Source organism: Scyliorhinus canicula, chromosome 16 (genome assembly GCF_902713615.1).
Source record: "Scyliorhinus canicula chromosome 16, sScyCan1.1, whole genome shotgun sequence".
NCBI classification, from domain to species: domain Eukaryota; kingdom Metazoa; phylum Chordata; class Chondrichthyes; order Carcharhiniformes; family Scyliorhinidae; genus Scyliorhinus; species Scyliorhinus canicula.
The window spans coordinates 122,181,909-122,199,788 of record NC_052161.1 but is presented as its reverse complement, the minus strand read 5'-3'; the positions used below and the strand labels follow the sequence as shown (position 1 = coordinate 122,199,788).

At 47.7% G+C, this 17,880-nt stretch overlaps 1 protein-coding gene across 2 annotated transcripts in view; it reads right to left on the bottom strand.

Annotated features, from left to right (window-relative positions):
* LOC119979474 (segment polarity protein dishevelled homolog DVL-1-like) overlaps positions 1-17,880 on the bottom strand; it is a 189,494-nt gene that overhangs the window by 108,126 nt on the left and 63,488 nt on the right. For both annotated transcript variants that reach the window (XM_038821736.1, XM_038821738.1), the window contains exon 3: positions 15,529-15,650. In XM_038821736.1, coding sequence (XP_038677664.1) covers positions 15,529-15,650 — 122 coding nt within the window. The remainder of the gene's footprint in view (positions 1-15,528; positions 15,651-17,880) is intronic.

Here is a 17,880-nt window from a genome sequence, read left to right as displayed (position 1 = left end):
TTATACCATCCTTGGTTTTATAAATAGAGGCATAGAGTATAAAAGCAAGGAAGTGATGCTACACCTCTACACATCATTGGTCAGACCACATTTGGAATATTGTGTTCAGTTCTGGGCACCTTATTTAAGGAAGGATGTTAAAGCCCTGGAGGGAGTGCAGAGGAGATTTACTAGAATGATACCTGGAATGAAGAATTTTAGATACAAAGAAAGATTGGAGAAATTGGGCTTGTTTTCCTTGGAGCAGAGAAGATTAAGAGGTGACCTTATTGAGGTGTTTAAAATTCTAAACAATTTTGGCAGGATAAAGAGGGACATTCTGTTTCCACTAGTTGGTATGTCAGTGACTAGGCATCACGATTTCAAGATAATCAGCAAGAGAGCGAGAAGTGAGATGAGGAGAAACTACTTTACTCAGAGTTGTTGGGGTTTGGAATGCGCTGCCTAGGAGAGTGGTGGAGGCGGATTCCATAGGAGATTTCAAAAGAGAGGTAGATATGTATTTGAAAGTGAAGAATTTGGAGGGTTACGGAGATAGGGCTAGTGAATGGGACTACCTAGGTCACTTTTTTGGGAGCTGGTGCCGACACAATGGGTCAAATGGCCTCCCTCTGACAAACAAACTAAGAATCTATCTACCTCTACCTTAAAAATATTCAGTGGCCTGGCTTCCACCACCTTCTGAGGCAGAGAGTTCCAAAGTGGTACAACCCTCAAAATGATTTCTCCTCAACTCTGCCCTCCTAATCTCTGCCCTAAAAGGGCAACCCTTCAATTTAAAACCGTGCCCCCCTAGTTCTGCTCTTGCCCACAAGATGAAGCATCGTTTTTTCCACCTCCACCTTGTGAAGAGTCTTATATACTTAAATCATGTTACCCCTCATTCTTCTAAAAGCATAGGCTGTGCAAGCATTGCTCACAAGGCAACCCACTCATTCTAGCTATCAATCAAGTAAACCTCCTCTGAACCACTTCCAACACATTTACATTCTTCCTTCAATAAGGAGACCAAAACTGTGCACAATATTCAAGATGCAGTCTCACTAATGCCTTGTATAGTTGAAGCAAAACTTCCTTACTTTTATGCAAAGGATAGCATTCCATTACCCCTCTTGATTACATGCTGTACCACCCTAACTTTGTGACTCATGCAAGAGGACATCTAGATCCCTCTGCACTTCAGAATCCTGCAACCATTCTCCATTTAAATAACACAAATGTTTTATTCTTCCTGCCAAAATGAAAAACTTCACATTTCCCCCACATTGTGCACCATCTACCAGATTGTTGCCCACTCACTCAACTTATCTATTGCTGTCTGCAACTCCTTGGGCTGGATTCTCCGGTCCCCCAGCTGCATATTCCTCGGCAGCATACTGGCACTGGGATTCTCCATTCCCGTGTTTTCCCATTGCGGCCACCCCACGCTGCTGGGAAACACGCGGGCGGGGTGTGATGTCGGCAGAATGGAGAATACCACCGACCAAGATATCCCATCCCTCCCACCACCCCCCCCAACTTGTGTTTTCTTCACAACATGCTTCCCTGTCTAGTTTTTAATCATCTGCAAATTTAGCTACCATGCCTTCGCTCCCCTCATCGAGTCCTGTGTTTCCAATCCGCTGTTTGCTTTTCTGGAAGCTTCAGAGTGTGTTTTCAGCTCGGTTTTCCAGCAGGAATGGGACATGGCATTCTGGACAGAAGAGCTCTAAACATTTACCAGATTATAAACACACAGAGCCCCAGGCTTTCTGCTAGTAATGATCAGCTGCCCTAAGAGCTGCTTCAGCCATTGCCTTATAAATCCTTCCCATTGCACTCTTGCTTTCTCTTTCCTTTTATTGCGGGTTGCTACAGCAACCGGTTGGAGAACTGATTAGTGTATTGAAAAGCTGGCTCTGAAATTCATTGAAAACCAGCAACTACACCCATTCAACCCCATCGCTTTCAGTTCAGTGATGGTGCCACCACTCCAAATAAACCTGCTGGGACCGTGCAGAGTGCAGCAGCCCTGTTCTTCAATTTGTTCCCTCTGATTCTCCCTGGGGCTCCAGCAGTTACAAGCCCTTGCCATTTAGTTACCTTGTCATATAGTGACCGTTCAAAACACGAAATGGTAGATACAGGGTCATGCTTCTTTTTAAACCAGTGCCCTCTGACTTTCCTGTACAAGGAATGGAAGTAACCTTCCCATGAATAATGCCCAGTATTAATTGCAATGTGAAGTGAATGTTAGGGTCCCGGGGAATCAGCTTCATTATCTGTTGGTTTAAGGCATAGAACATAGAACGATACAGCGCAGTACAGGCCCTTCGGCCCTCGATGTTGCACCGACATGGAAAAAATCTAAAGGCCATCTAACCTACACTATGCCCTTATCATCCATATGCTTATCCAATAAATTTTTAAATGCCCTCAATGTTGGCGTGTTCACTACTGTTGCAGGTAGGGCATTCCACGGCCTCACCACTCTTTGCGTATAAAACCCACCTCTGACCTCTGTCCTATATCTATTACCCCTCAATTTAAGGCTATGTCCCCTCGTGCTAGCCACCTCCATCCGCGGGAGAAGGCTCTCGCTGTCCACCCTATCTAACCCTCTGATCATTTTGTATGCCTCTATTAAGTCACCTCTTAACCTTCTTCTCTCTAACGAAAACAACCTCAAGTCCATCAGCCTTTCCTCATAAGATTTTCCCTCCATACCAGGCAACATCCTGGTAAATCTCCTCTGCACCCGTTCCAAAGCTTCCATGTCCTTCCTATAATGAGGCGACCAGAACTGTACGCAATACTCCAAATGCGGCCGTACTAGAGTTTTGTACAACTGCAACATGACCTCATGGCTCCGGAACTCAATCCCTCTACCAATAAAGGCCAACACACCATAGGCCTTCTTCACAACCCTATCAACCTGGGTGGCAACTTTCAGGGATCTATGTACATGGACACCGAGATCCCTCTGCTCATCCACACTACCAAGAATTTTACCATTAGCCAAATATTCCGCATTTCTGTTATTCTTTCCAAAGTGAATCACCTCACACTTCTCCACATTAAACTCCATTTGCCACCTCTCAGCCCAGCTCTGCAGCTTATCTATGTCCCTCTGTAACCTGCAACATCCTTCCGCACTGTCTACAACTCCACCGACTTTAGTGTCGTCTGCAAATTTACTCACCCATCCTTCTGCGCCCTCCTCTAGGTCATTTATAAAAATGACAAACAGCAACGGCCCCAGAACAGATCCTTGTGGTACGCCACTCGTAACTGAACTCCATTCTGAACATTTCCCATCAACTACCACTCTCTGTCTTCTTTCAACTAGCCAATTTCTGATCCACATCTCTAAATCACCCTCAATCCCCAGCCTCCGTATTTTCTGCAATAGCCGACCGTGGGGAACCTTATCAAACGCTTTACTGAAATCCATATACACCACATCAACTGCTCTACCCTCGTCTACCTGTTCAGTCACCTTCTCAAAGAACTCGATAAGGTTTGTGAGGCATGACCTACCCTTCACAAAACCATGCTGACTGTCCCTAATCATATTATTCCTATCTAGATGATTATAAATCGTATCTTTTATAATCCTCTCCAAGACTTTACCCACCACAGACGTTAGGCTCACCGGCCTATAGTTACCGGGGTTATCTCTACTCCCCTTCTTAAACAAAGGGACCACATTTGCTATCCTCCAGTCCTCTGGCACTATTCCTGTAGCCAATGATGACCTAAAAATCAAAGCCAAAGGCTCAGCAATCTCTTCCCTGGCTTCCCAGAGAATCCTAGGATAAATCCCATCCGGCCCCGGGGACTTATCTATTTTCACCTTGTCCAGAATTGCCAACACTTCTTCCCTACGCACCTCAATGCCATCTATTCAAATAGCCTGGGTCTCAGCATTCTCCTCCACAATATTATCTTTTTCTTGAGTGAATACTGACGAAAAGTATTCATTTAGTATCTCGCTTATCTCCTCAGCCTCCACACACAACTTCCCACCACTGTCCTTGACTGGCCCTACTCTTACCCTAGTCATTCTTTTATTCCTGACATACCTATAGAAAGCTTTTGGGTTTTCCTTGATCCTACCTGCCAAAGACTTCTCATGTCCCCTCCTTGCTCGTCTCAGCTCTCTCTTTAGATCCTTCCTCGCTTCCTTGTAACTATCAACTGAAACTTCATGCCTCATCTTCACATAGGCCTCCTTCTTCCTCTTAACAAGAGATTCCACTTTGGTAAACCACGGTTCCCTCGCTCGACCCCTTCCTCCCTGCCTGACTGGTACGTACTTATCAAGAACATGCAATAGCTGTTCCTTGAACAAGCTCCACATATCCAGTGTGCCCAACCCTTGCAGCCTACTTCTCCAACCAACACATCCTAAGTCATGTCTAATGGCATCATAATTGCCCTTCCCCCAGCTATAACTCTTGCCCTGCGGGGTATACTTATCCCTTTCCATCATTAACGTAAAGGTCACCGAATTGTGGTCACTGTTTCCAAAGTGCTCACCTACCTCCAGATCTAACACCTGGCCTGGTTCATTACCCAAAACCAAATCCAATGTGGCCTCGCCTCTTGTTGGCCTGTCAACATATTGTGTCAGGAAACCCTCCTGCACACATTGTACAAAGAATGACCCATCTAATGTACTCGAACTATATCTTTTCCAGTCAATATTTGGAAAGTTAAAGTCTCCCATAACAACTACCCTGTTACTTTCGCTCTTTTCCAGAATCATCTTCGCCATCCTTTCCTCTACATCCCTAGAACTATTAGGTGGCCTATAGAAAACTCCCCACAGGGTGACCTCTCCTTTCCTGTTTCTAACCTCAGCCCATACTACCTCAGAAGAAGAGTCCCCATCTAGCATCCTTTCCGCCACCGTAATACTGCCCTTGACTAGCAGCGCCACACCTCCCCCTCTTTTGCCCCCTTCTCTGAGCTTACTAAAACACCTAAACCCCGGAACCTGCAACAACCATTCCTGTCCCTGCTCTATCCATGTCTCTGAAATGGCCACAACATCGAAGTCCCAGGTACCAACCCATGCTGCCAGTTCCCCTACCTTATTTTGTATACTCCTGGCATTGAAGTAGACACACTTCAAACCACCTACCTGAACACTGGCACCCTCCTGCAAAGTCAAATCTGTGCTCCTGACCTCTATACTCTCAATCTCCCGTACCCCAAAACTACAATCCAGGTTCCCATGCCCCTGCTGAATTAGTTTAAACCCCCCCAAAGAGCACTAACAAATCTCCCCCCCCAGGATATTGGTGCCCCTCAGGTTCAGATGTAGACCATCCTGTCTATAGAGGTCCCACCTTCCCCAGAAAGAGCCCCAGTTATCCAGAAATCTGAATCCCTCCCGCCTGCACCATCCCTGTAGCCACGTGTTTAATTGCTCTCTCTCCCTATTCCTCATCTCACTATCACGTGGCACGGGCAACAACCCAGAGATAACAACTCTGTTTGTTCTCGCTCTGAGCTTCCATCCTAGCTCCCTAAAGGCCTGCCTGACATCCTTGTCCCCTTTCCTACCTATGTCGTTAGTGCCAATGTGGACTACGACTTGGGGCTGCTCCCCCTCCCCCTTAAGGACCCGGAAAACACGATCCGAGACATCACGTACCCTTGCACCTGGGAGGCAACATACCAAACGTGAGTCTCTCTCGCTCCCACAAAATCTCCTATCTGTGCCCCTGACTATTGAGTCCCCAATTACTAATGTTCTACTCCTTTCCCCCCTTCCCTTCTGAGCAACAGGGACAGACTCCGTGCCAGAGGCCCGTACCCCATAGCTTACCTCTGGTAAGTCGTCCCCCCCACAAGTATCCAAAACGGTATACTTGTTACTCAGGGGAACGACCGCAGGGGGTCCCTGCACTGACTGCTTCTTCCCAGTCCCTCTTACAGTTACCCATCTATCTCCAGTCTTTGGTGTAACTACTTCCCTGAAGCTCCTATCTATGACCCCCTCTGCCTCCCGAATGATCCGAAGTTCATCCAGCTCAAGCTCCAGGTCCCTAACACGGTTTTTGAGGAGCTGGAGTTGGGTGCACTTCCCACAGATGAAATCAGCAGGGACACTGATGGCGTCCCTCACCTCAAACATTCTGCAGGAAGAGCATTGTACTGCCTTCCCTGACATCACCTCTAGATTTAAAAAAAAACAAGAAAAAGAAAAAGAAAGGAAGAGCTTACCTGACATTACCTCAAACCCTGCTCCCGCTGAAAGGTAAGCAAATTTAAAGGCACTCACTCACCTTCACGACAGGCCCCTGCTCCCGCTTCCCAACCACCGTGGGGTAGGGTGGGAAACACTCACGAAGTGTTTCGGGTTTAACTGTCACTTGCCAACAGCCTCTCCACAAACCACCTTCAACTTAGGCTGACTGCACTGCACGTATGCAAATTTCCCCAGAACAGCTGATCAGTAGCTCTGCTCTGCTGCCCTCTGCTGGATGATTGCCTTCACTCAAGCTCCTCAGGTCTCCTTCGCAGATTCACCTTCAACTTAGGCTGACCGCACTGCACGTATGCAAATTTCCCCAGAACAGCTGATCAGTAGCTCTGCTCTGCTGCCCTCTGCTGGATCCAAGGGGCAAGTGGTTGAAGTAGCAGTGGGGGACCATTTTGGAGGTAATGACCATAATATAGTTGATTTAGCATCATTATGGAATAGGACAAAGATAGAACAGGAGTAAAAGTTCTAAATTTTGGGGGACAACAAATGTTACGTACCTGGGAAGTGATCTGGTGAAACTGGACTGGATACAGGCTTGGAGGGCCAAAGGGCCTGTTCCTGTGCTAAATTGCTATTTGTACAGCTACTGGGAGGACAATCAGTGACAAATCAGCAGGAGTCATTCAAAAGCTAAATTCTACGGGCACAAATAGGTGGTACTGCCAAATCTAGAGCCCCGGATATCCAGAAGTATACAGGGCAAGATGAAGCAGAAAAAGAAAGCTTATGACTATCGCAAAAAATAAAAATCTTAATATAGTCAAAAGCATAGACGTGAAGTAAAAAAGGAAATTAGGAAAGCAAAGAGAGGCTATGAAAAAACTATGGCAGGTAAAATCAAGGAAAACCCAAATATGTTTTATCAGTACATTCAGTGCAAGAGGGTAACTAAGGAAAGGGTAGGGCCAAACATGGATGTACAAGGGAACTTGTGCATGAATGCAAAAGATGTGTGCAGGGTTCTTAATGAGTATATAAACACAGAAAATGCTGGAAAAACTCTGCAAGTCTGGCAGGATCTGTGGAGAGAGAAACTCTTGTTGCCAAACCTGCTGAGTTTTTTTGTTTTTATTTCAGATTTCCAACACCTGCAGCATTTTGCTTTTCTTAAGGAGTACTTTGTCTCTGTCTTCACAAAGGACAGGAATGATGCAGTCATTCTAGTTAAAATGGAGGAAAGTGAAATATTAAATACAACAAGGTATAGTTATTTAAACAGGAATGCGTCGATAAAGTGAGTGTTGATCCTCTAGAGGGTGAGAATGGAGAGCTAATGCTAAATAATATGTAAAAGGCAGGTGAAATTAACAAATATTTTGCTTTTACCTTCACTATAGATGATACTAAATACATTCCAGTATTAGCTGTAAAACAGGAGGTGGAGGGGAGAGAGGAATTTGGAGAAATTACAATCACTGGGGAAGTGGCAGAAAGCATATTGATGGATCTGCGGGCTGACAAGTCTCCGGATCCAGATTGACTTCATTCTAGGGCTTTCAAAGAGGCAGCTAATGAGGTAGTAGATACATTAGTGTTAATTCTCCAAAGTTTCCTGGATTCTGGAAAAGTTCCATCAAACTGGCAAGAGAACCTTTGTGTCCACAGGCCAGGAGGAATGGACTGCCTGCTGTGATAGTGGAGTCAGTCGGACACTTTAGGAACTTTCAAGCGATTATTGGATAGGCACATGGAGCACACCAGAATGACAGGGAGTGGGATAGCTTGATCTTGGTTTCGGACAATGCTCGGCACAACATCGACGGCCGAAGGGCCTGTTCTGTGCTGTACTGTTCTATGTTCAGGGTAAAGGGCCTGTCCTGCCCGCCCATTGGTCAGCAGAGCAGCTGGTGGACTTCTCAAATGAGAAGTTCAGCCAGCAGAGGAGGTAAGCCAATGAGCACCTAGCCAGGGTGGTAGAACCGCCGAAAGCGGGGATTAACTGCGTGGAGCAGAGGCTGGTCTCCCAGGGACAGGCGATTTATAAAGTGGAGGAGACGGTGGGGGTGCAGGAGGAGCGGCTCGCCGCGTTAGTAGCCAAGATGGTAGTGATGCGGGAGACCCAAAAGCGGCTGAAGGAGAAGGTGGAGGATCTGGAGAACCACTCCCGAGGACATCGAAGGAGCGGATGCCGGCACGTATGTGGCTCGGTGTTGGAAAAGTTGATGGTGGAGGAGGCCTTTGACCTTTCCCTGGAGCTCGACCGAGAGCACAGGGCACTGATGAGGAGGCTGCAAGCGGGCGAGCTGCCGAAGGCGATAGTGGTGCAGTTGCACATTTCCTGGACAAGAAAAAGATTTTGCGGTGGGCGAGGAAATGCATCTGGGAAGAGAACGAGCTGTGGGTGTACCAGAATCTGGGCGCAGAACTGGTGAAGAGGAGGGCCGGGTTTAACCGGGTCAAGGCTGCCCTCTTTGAGAAAGGAGTGAAGTTCAGGGTGTTGCACCCAGCCCGCCATTGGGTGACCTTTCCAGCATCGGGAATATTATTTTGGAACGCCAGAGGAGGCGACGGAATATTTGAGGGACTATGGACTGGCAGGAGAAGGAGGACATTGAATTTTTGAGGAGGTGTTTCTTTCTTTTGATGGTTGTTGGAGAGCTTTTCGCCTTTGAGATGTTTTGTTGGACTTGGTGGTGGGGTGCTTGGGGAGCGTCAAGGGTGATTGCATCTTTTCTCGGTTTCTTGGATTTATTGTTTCGTGGGAGTGCGAACAGGGTGGAGGGCAATCAGCCCTCACATTCAGGGGGTAGGAGGCTTGGAGGCCTTGGGCAGGGGCTACCAGGCGGGCTAGATAACGGGAGCGCAGTAGGGGTGGTCAGGTGGTTGATGCAAGGGAAGGGGAGGGGGTTGTTGTTTTGTTTGGGGGAAGAGGGAGTATGCTGACATGGGTGTGGGCGTGGGTGTTGTGGCACAGCGGGAAAGGCAGTGATGACTGTGGACAGCATGCGGAGGTTTTTGGATGGGTTGGAGTTTCCCCAAGGTGGATACGGACCTGATGGAGGGGCTGGGGGCACCCACTGGGTTGAGGGAGGTGATGGAAAGTATGGGGGTGACGCAGGTATGGAAGGCTCCGGCCCGGATTGGTTTCGATGGGGTTTTAAAAGAGGTTTGGGGAGGATTTGGGGCCTTTGCTGGTGAAGGCATATAACGAGGCTCGGGAGAGGGGGGGGGGGGACCCTTCCTTCCTCCGCCTCATCGCCTCCCACCCCCACCCCCGCCACACCCACTACCGCAGGCGTCTATTTCCCTGATACTGAAGAAAAATAAGGATCTGGAGCAGGTGGATCCTACTGTCCGATATCGTTGCCAAGTTGCAGGCGAAGGTGCTGACCTCACGAATTGAGGACTGTGTCCCAGGGGTGATAGGTGAAGATCAAACAGGGTTTGTGAAGGGGAGGAAGTTGTTTGCAAATGTAAGGAAGTTATGTATGAATGTGACAATGATGCCCCTGGCGGGGCAGGAGGTGGAGGTGGCAGTGGCAATGGATGCAGAGAAGGCCTTCGACCGGATCGAGTGGGAATATCTGTGGGAGGTGTTGGGACAGTTTGGGTTTGGGCAGAGATTTGCGGATTGGGTCTGGTTGCAGTTAAGGCACCGGTAGCGAGCATGCGGACGAACCGGGTGAGCTCGGGATATTTTGGGTTGCACCGTGGGACAAGACAGTAGTGCCCGCTTTCCCTGTTGCTGCTGGCCTTGGCGATAGAGCCATTGGCAATGGCGCTTAGAGCGTCAAGGGGTTGGAGAAGGGTTGTGTGTGGGGGGTGGATGGTGAGAGTTGAATTTGGCTCGGTTGGTGGAGCAGATGAAGGGAGATTTTAAGAGGTGGGATGTGCTTCCGTTGTCATTGGTGGAATGGGTGCAGACAGTGAAGATGACGATGCTGCCAAGGCTCTTGTTTGTATTTCAGAACCTCCCAATTTTCGTTCCAACGTCATTTTTTTAAAAAGGTCAACGCGTGGATCTTAGGGTTTGTGTGGGCGGGTAAGACCCATGGGTCAAGAGGGTGTTTTTGGAACGGGGGCGAGGAGGAGGGTGTTGGCATTGTCAAGTACAATGAATTATTACTGGGCGGATAACATTGTTATGGTTAGGAAATGGTAGTGGGGGAGGGGTCGGCATGGGGGCGGATGGAGGTGGCTTCTTGTAGGGGAGCAAGTTTAGGGAATTGTTGACAGCATCTCTGCCGTTCTCACCGGCCAGGTAATCCGTGAGCCCAGCGGTGGTGTCAGCCTGGAGAGTATGGGGACAGTGGAGGCAGCATCTGAGATTGGAGGGTGCCTCGGTGTGGGCACCGATTTGTGATAATCGTAGATTTGCACCAAGGGGTCTGGACACGATGTTTCAGGGGTGGAAGCAGGCAGTGCATGAGTGGTTTCAGGATTTGTTCGTAGGGACAGTTTTGTGAGCTTTGAGGTCCTGGAAGAGGAATATGAGCTGCCCAGCGGGAATGGGTTTAGATACTTACAGGACCAGGACTTTGTGAGGAGGGAGGTGCTGGCCTTTCCTGGCTTGCCGCCCTTTAGGCTGCAAGATAAGGAGTTGCTGAGGGAGGGAGTAGAGAAGGGGTAGGTGTCCGAGGTTTGTAAGGAGCTGATGGACTGGGAGGGAGCCCCAATAGGAGAAGTTAAGACGGAAATGGGAGGAGGAGCTAGGTGGAGGGGAGGCCGGGCATGGGAAGAGGCCCTGTGGAGAATGGATGCGTCCTAGTCATGAGCAAGGCTCAACCTTATCCAGTTCATAGTAGTTCACAGGGCACACATGACGGTGGCGAGGATGAGTGTTCTTTGAGAGAGTAGAGAATAGGTGTGGGTGGTTCGCGGGGAGGCTGCAAACCATATCCGAAACTGAAGGGGTTCCGGCAGGAATTTGTGGACGTAATGTCCGAGGTGTTGAGGGTAAAGGTGGTCCCCATAGGAGGTAGCGATATTTGGGGTGTCAGAAGAACTGGGAGCCCAAGGGGTGGGAGAAGCAAAGTCTTGGCCTTTGCCTCCCTGATAACCCGGAGACTGATTTTGCTTGGGTGGAGGGACTCGGAGGCACTCAAAGCAGGAGTGTGTGTGAGTGACCTGGCGGAATTCCGGAGGTTGGAAAAGATTAAGTCCATCTTGAGAGGGTCAGTTGACGGGTTCGCCTGGAGGTGGAAGCCATTCATCAATCTCTTTAAGGAGGATTGAGGTGTCAGCAGAAGGGGGGGTGGTGGTTAAAATGGGGAAGACAGGACGAGAGGAGGGGAAGGTGCGGGTGTCAGCTATTTATTATGCTATACAAGTTTGCTTTTGCTCTTATTTGTGTGTTTGTTGTGTATATAAATGCCCTAATAAAATCTTATTTTTTAAACTGCAAGTAGGAAATATCGGTAAAGTTGCCAGATGACCATAGGCTGCTTTCCCCTTTGAGGGGGGAGAGCTGACTGGTGGTGGTTTAACCTGAGGATCACCACACCTCATGCGAGGGGCAAGGTTGAGAAGGCAGGGCCTTCATGAATACCTCAGCTGTTATGGGAATTGAACCTGCGCTGCTGGCCTTGTTCTGCATCACAAACCACCTGTCCAGCCAAATGAGATGATGCATTTTGGCAGAAGGGGTAGAGAGGCACAATAGACTTAATGGCCCAGTTCTAAAGTGTGCATGAAGATAGGAACTTGAGGTCATGGCCGGACGTATTGAGAGAGTGGGTTAGCAAAGTATATGGAATCTTGCACTTCATAAATAGAGTCATTGAGTATAAAGTTATGCGGAGCCCTCAATAAACTCTGGTTGGGTCCCAATTTAAGTACTGCATCCAATTCAGATCACCACACTTTAGGCATGATGTGAAGGTCCTTGAAAGGGTACAAATGGGTCAAGATTTGGGGGGTGGGGGGTTAGTTGGAAAGGCTGGTGTTGCTCCCCTTGGAGCAAAGGAGATCAAGCAGAGATTTAATAGAGGTACAAGATTATGACAGGCTTAGATAAGGTGGACTAGACACAACTTTTCCAATTAGCTGATAGTTCATGGGGATACAGATTTAAGATTATGGGTAAGAGATGTGGGAGAATGTGAGGAAGAACCATTTCAATGATGTGAGTGGTAATTACCCGAGTCCCACTGCCCCCGAGGGTAGTGGTAGCAGAAAGGAATTTGGAAGCACACTTGAAGGAAATAAATGTGCAGGGTTACAGAGATCGAGTGAATGAATGAAACTGGCTGGATTGCTCTGTGGGGAGCCGGCATGGACCCAAAGGCCCGAATGGCCTCCCTCTTTCCGTAAATGATTCTGTGACTTTATGGCCCAATGAGAATTTTTAAATCCAGGAGTTGAGGGACCAGGAACATAGGTCAGTGAGTACAGTGGTAATGGATGATTGGGACAAGAGTGAGTCAAAAGGTCAGCAATACTGGCTTCATTTCCTGGTAACACTGAGGTGACACCGGACAGGTACATGTGCCTGCTGGTTCCTGCCGTTTCTCCAGACAGACAGCAGGGGGAGCCAGCAGTCCACTCTGAATGCAGATCATTGCTTTGCAAACAGGGGTGTTTGTCAAGCAAAGTCAAACATCTTCAGGCGCACTTGACTGTTAATTCCATCAGTGCCAGGGGCTAGAATTATTTAAGCAAACAGAGACCATTTGCTCTTATCTTGGTCTAGTTGACACCACCCTCACTCCACAAAGACACTGAAACTCAATTCCACAGGTACTAGATGCCTTTCATGTGGCCTCAGATAGAAAAGCATTGACTGGGGTGGGTTAGGATGGGGTGACCATAAAACATAGGAGCAGGAAAAGTAGGCAATTCAGCATATCGAATCTGCTCCGCCAATCAATGAGATTATTACGGGTGGCACGGTTGCTGGCACTGCTGCCTCACAGCGCCAAGGACCCAGGTTCAATTCCAGCCTTGGGAGACTGTATGTCAGCGTTCTTCAAACTTTTTTTCCAGGGACCCATTTTTACCAACCGGCCAACCTTCGGGACCCAACCTGACCGACCTTTGCGACCCTTGCCTGCCGACCTGCGCAACCCACCATTTTTTCTTACCTTGTTTGCTGCTGACAAAAATGGAGGAAAAGGTTTTGGGTCCCTTTGGCCCGCGTACACGCTCCTCCAATGGAACCTGTTGGATGAAGGTCAAGCCTTCCGGTGTCGGAAAGCATGGAGTCTCCATCTGTCCAAAGTTCTGCATATTTTTCCTGTAAATTTTAATCAAATAAACCCCCTCCCCCCCCCCTCCGAACTTGTAAAAAAAATAAAATGAGTAAAATAAATGAATAAATGAATAAAAACCACTACAGAACTTGTAAACCAAAAAGTTGCAACCATTTAAAAAAAAAATAGCGGCCGCACTACGCATGCATGCCCGATTATTGGCGCGCATGCGCATTCTGCGAACATGTTTTTAAAAATGGCTGCATTGCGCATGTGCGTACGATGATCGGGCACGCATGCTCAATGTGGCCGAATTTTTTTATCACATGTTCGCAGAATGTGCACCGTTCATCATGCACGCATGCGCAATGCGGCCGACTTTTTTTTAAACATGTTCGTGGCCCCTTGCAGCCGGCGTTATTAAAAGCCGGCTGCTGCGCGGGGATTTGCGCGATCGGGAGCCCCGCGGACAATGGCACCGCGACCCTCCCGACACCCGCCCGCGACCCACCCGCGGGTCGCGCACCCGACTTTGAAAAACACTGCTGTATGTGGAGTTTGCATGTTTCCCCAGTGTCTGCGTGAGTTTCCCCTGGCTGCTCCAGTTTCCTCCCACAGTCCAAAGATCATGGACTAGCCATGATCAATTATTCTTTAGTGTTCAGAAATAGGTTAGATGGGATTACGGGGATAGGGCAGAGGAATGAGCCTAGGTAGAATGCACTTTCAGTGGGTCAGTGAAGACTCAAAGGGCCGAAAGGCCTCCTCCTGCACTGTAGGGATTCTACGGAAGTGCGCGAGTGGTTTGATGTGATAATCCTCAACTCCACTTTCCCGCCTTATCACACAAGCAGGGTGGCATATGGGGGATGGAGTGGCACTGGTGCAGCGGATGGAGTGGGGTGGGATTTAGGGGTGGAAGAGGTGGTAGATACCACAACTTAATCAGGTCATGCCTCCACATCACACCATCAGTCATTCCCATAGGATTGTTAATTCTCCTTTGCCACTGGACAACACCAGGACGAGTTGTGTGGAACCAGAGACAAAGGGCAAACAGCTGGTCCTATTGAACTGCAGACCAATTCTTACCAGTTCTCCCTGTGAGCATGTCTCAAAGCCTGCCAATCAGTGTCTCCGACTCCAATATTCTTCCCCAGAACATCAACGCTAAAGGTCCCTCACTACCTTGAGTCCCTCCTTCCTCTTACAACCTACACGCTACGAAAACCCAAGCTGGAAGCCCCTTCAAACCCAAGCTTTGGCATCAGCTGATCGCAGCTCCCTACCTTAGTTAATCTGCTCCCTTACTCTTTGTAACCTTGGCTTTGTGTCTCAGCCTTTAACCTGGCTCTTTCAGTACGAGGACATTGTGACCCCTGAACGCCTACTTATTGATCTCCCACCGTCCCCCCTTCTTCACTGCACCATGAGCTTTAAAGTTTCCTAACAAATCAAACATCTCATTTCACAGTCGCCCCAATAGCCCTCCCTCTCCCCATTACAAGTAGCCCCAATAGCCCTCCCTCTCCCCATGACAGTTACTAAATACTGAAACCACATAGGAAAGCAATATGAACATGGAAGTCCTGTTCGTCCCTGCCCAGATATCACAATGCCTACACACATATCAAAATGACAGTGACTGAGACGCAATATGAGGCACTTTGAGGCACTGTGCAAGTGCAAATCTTTTGTCATACTGTAAACAGGCAGGCGGTAATCTGCACAATACTGATATCGTGATTAATTTTAAAATAGGTACAGAGTTTATTACACAGGGATACAAAAGTTCCAACCCATCCCTTCTATGGACCTTAGTCAGGGCTGGGCTACATAAGTCCTGCTCTTCCATCTATATCCTGCTCACACACAGAATATCATGAATTACCTTCAGGTATTAGTGTTAGAAAAAGCAGAACCACCAGCTAATGATGTAGGAAGTGACAATTATTAGTTATTGACCTTTCACTGTGGAAGTGCAATGATAAAGCGCTGTAGACTCAGGCGAGTCCACACCTTCTCACCCCTACGGCTATCTCCCTTGGATGGAAACATGTATCGAAACAGAGTCAGGACGGCACTGTATGTTATTTCTGCCTACTCACTCAGTGAAGCTTGGAAAATAAAAATTCTTACTGGAACGATGGTGGCCTGGAGTCGCCAATTCCTCCGGTCCTCTCGATAGGAGGTGGTAATTCTGACATACTGTCTGCACACTGTGAGCCCCCGTCAGATGCTGAGCCTTCAGCCAGGACCAGCTGTGGAAAAAGATAAAGACACAGATTGAGTGGGGTGGGGAGAAGGCTGAGCACAAGGTGAAACAGGAAAGGGAAACACAAAGATCAAGTGGAATGGGAGGGGGGCATACTGGGGAAGGGGAGATGGAGAGACTGTGGTGGGGGCAGCACCAAATGAGCCTGACGTAATGCATCCTGCTATGAGCTGCAGTCATCCTATCAGCCAGGAATTAGAACAAGTGTTACCTTAACAGAGAACTGCTGAACTGGTGACAAAGGAGATTAGGTACTTGCAAACCAGTTGAACATTTTCCTTTTTTGTGTTCCCATTGCATCTTGTGAATAGGGCACTTTAAATTCCACTTATTAATGTGCCCTGTTTCTACCCCCTCATGAAGTGTGTCAAGCTGATCAGCATCATTTTCCACTCCGTGATTAGATTACTATCTAGTGTGACTGAGGGCACAGCACACATTTCCTCCCCTGCCCCAGTGTCGCCAGGTATATATTTTAACATTGCCTGTTTATTCTCTCATAGTTTTCTTTGTAAATAGTGTAAGTTCCACATGTATAGAAATCAACTATGAAGGTGAATCTTAGTTTAAGAGCTTAAGAGCGTTCAGAAGAGAAAGGACGAAAGGGAAAGTGAAGGGAGGAGAAGGAGCACAAGAAAAAGCAAGAGAAAGAAAAAATGACAAAGTGAGACTGAAAGAAAGATCTGGGAAAAGAAATTAAAAAATACTTTTCCCTACTTCAGGATGGTCCAAAGATTATTTTCAGCCAATGAAGCAATTCTAAAAGGTGGCCCCTGTTATAATGTACGAAATGTAGCTGTCAATTTACACATAGCAAGATCCAACAAACAAATGTGTTAATTATCAAATCACTTGCTTCACTAATGTCGGTTGAGAGATAAACATTAAGCTCCTCTTCTTCACATGGTGCGATGGAATCTTTTGCATCAAACTGACAGGGTAGGTAAGGGCTTGGTTTAATGTCTCATCCACAAAGGGGCACCTCCAATGGTGCACCACACCCTCAGTGCTGCAATGAGTGCATCAGCCTGGGTTGTTGGAAGTCAACTTGAACACAGGTCGAGTGATCACTGAGCCGCAGCTAACACCTCCCAAGAGGGCACAAAGCTAGTAATGCAATGATGGCAGGAAATCTAAGGGCATATCCAAAGATCTCCCATAACTCCCTACATGGTTCAGTGGTTAAATACACTGTTGTGTGTGGTACACAGGGCAAACAGCACTGGATTCTACTCCTGGTTTGTGCTGAGTCAGCTGATTGCAGCCAAGGCAGGAGGAAGTGCAACTCACCTCAGCACCCTTGCATTAAAAAGGGAAAATTAATGTGGCCCAGCTGGTGAAAAGAAGATTGGTTTTGCTGTCTCCGGTGTTGAATAACCAACTATTGTGGGAATCTGAACAGCCAATATAATGAGTAAACCACTGGTTTGTAGTTGGCATGTAGGTTGAAGGATAAATGTTGGCCGAGTTGGAGCTCCCCTTCTCTTTTTGAAAAATTGCTAATGGTGCTGCTCGGAGGTTTTTGGCACCGTTTCGGGGAGGAGCAGAAAGGGTTCTGCCAGTGTCCTGGCTGGCATGCCTCCCTCAAACAACGTTCAAACAAACGGGCTGACTGTGGTATCAAAGAGCTCGAATAAAATTTAACTCAATGGGAATCAATGAGAAAACTCTCCACTGGTTGGATTCATGCTTCGCACAAAAAGATGGATGTAATTGTTGAAGGCCAATCATCTCAACTCCAGGATATTGTTGCAGGAGTTGCTCCTACTGGTGTCCTAGGTCCTACCGTCTTCAGTTGCTACAACAAGGACTTTCTCTTCATCGTAAGAGCAAAAGTGGGGGTGTTCACGGATGACTGCACAATGTTCAATACTATCCACAACTCTGTAGATATTGATGCTGTCCATGTGCAACAAGACATGGACAACATTCAGGCCTGGGCTGATAAGTGTCAAGTAACATTCACGCCACATATGTGCATGGCGATGAATATCTTCCTTGGTAAGATGTAGCGTTCAGGCTTATTTCTGGATATTATATACTCAATGCGTCACTTCAGTTGCTGCTTTTCAAGATTGAAAAAGCCCATGAACTGAAATAAATCCATGCCTCGGGAAATGAGGTGGACGGGACTCAAAAATTACAAAGCCAGCTGGTGTGTTGACTTCTTGACCCCATGCCTGACAGTGCCCATTTTGGTTATGTGGGCTTGGGGA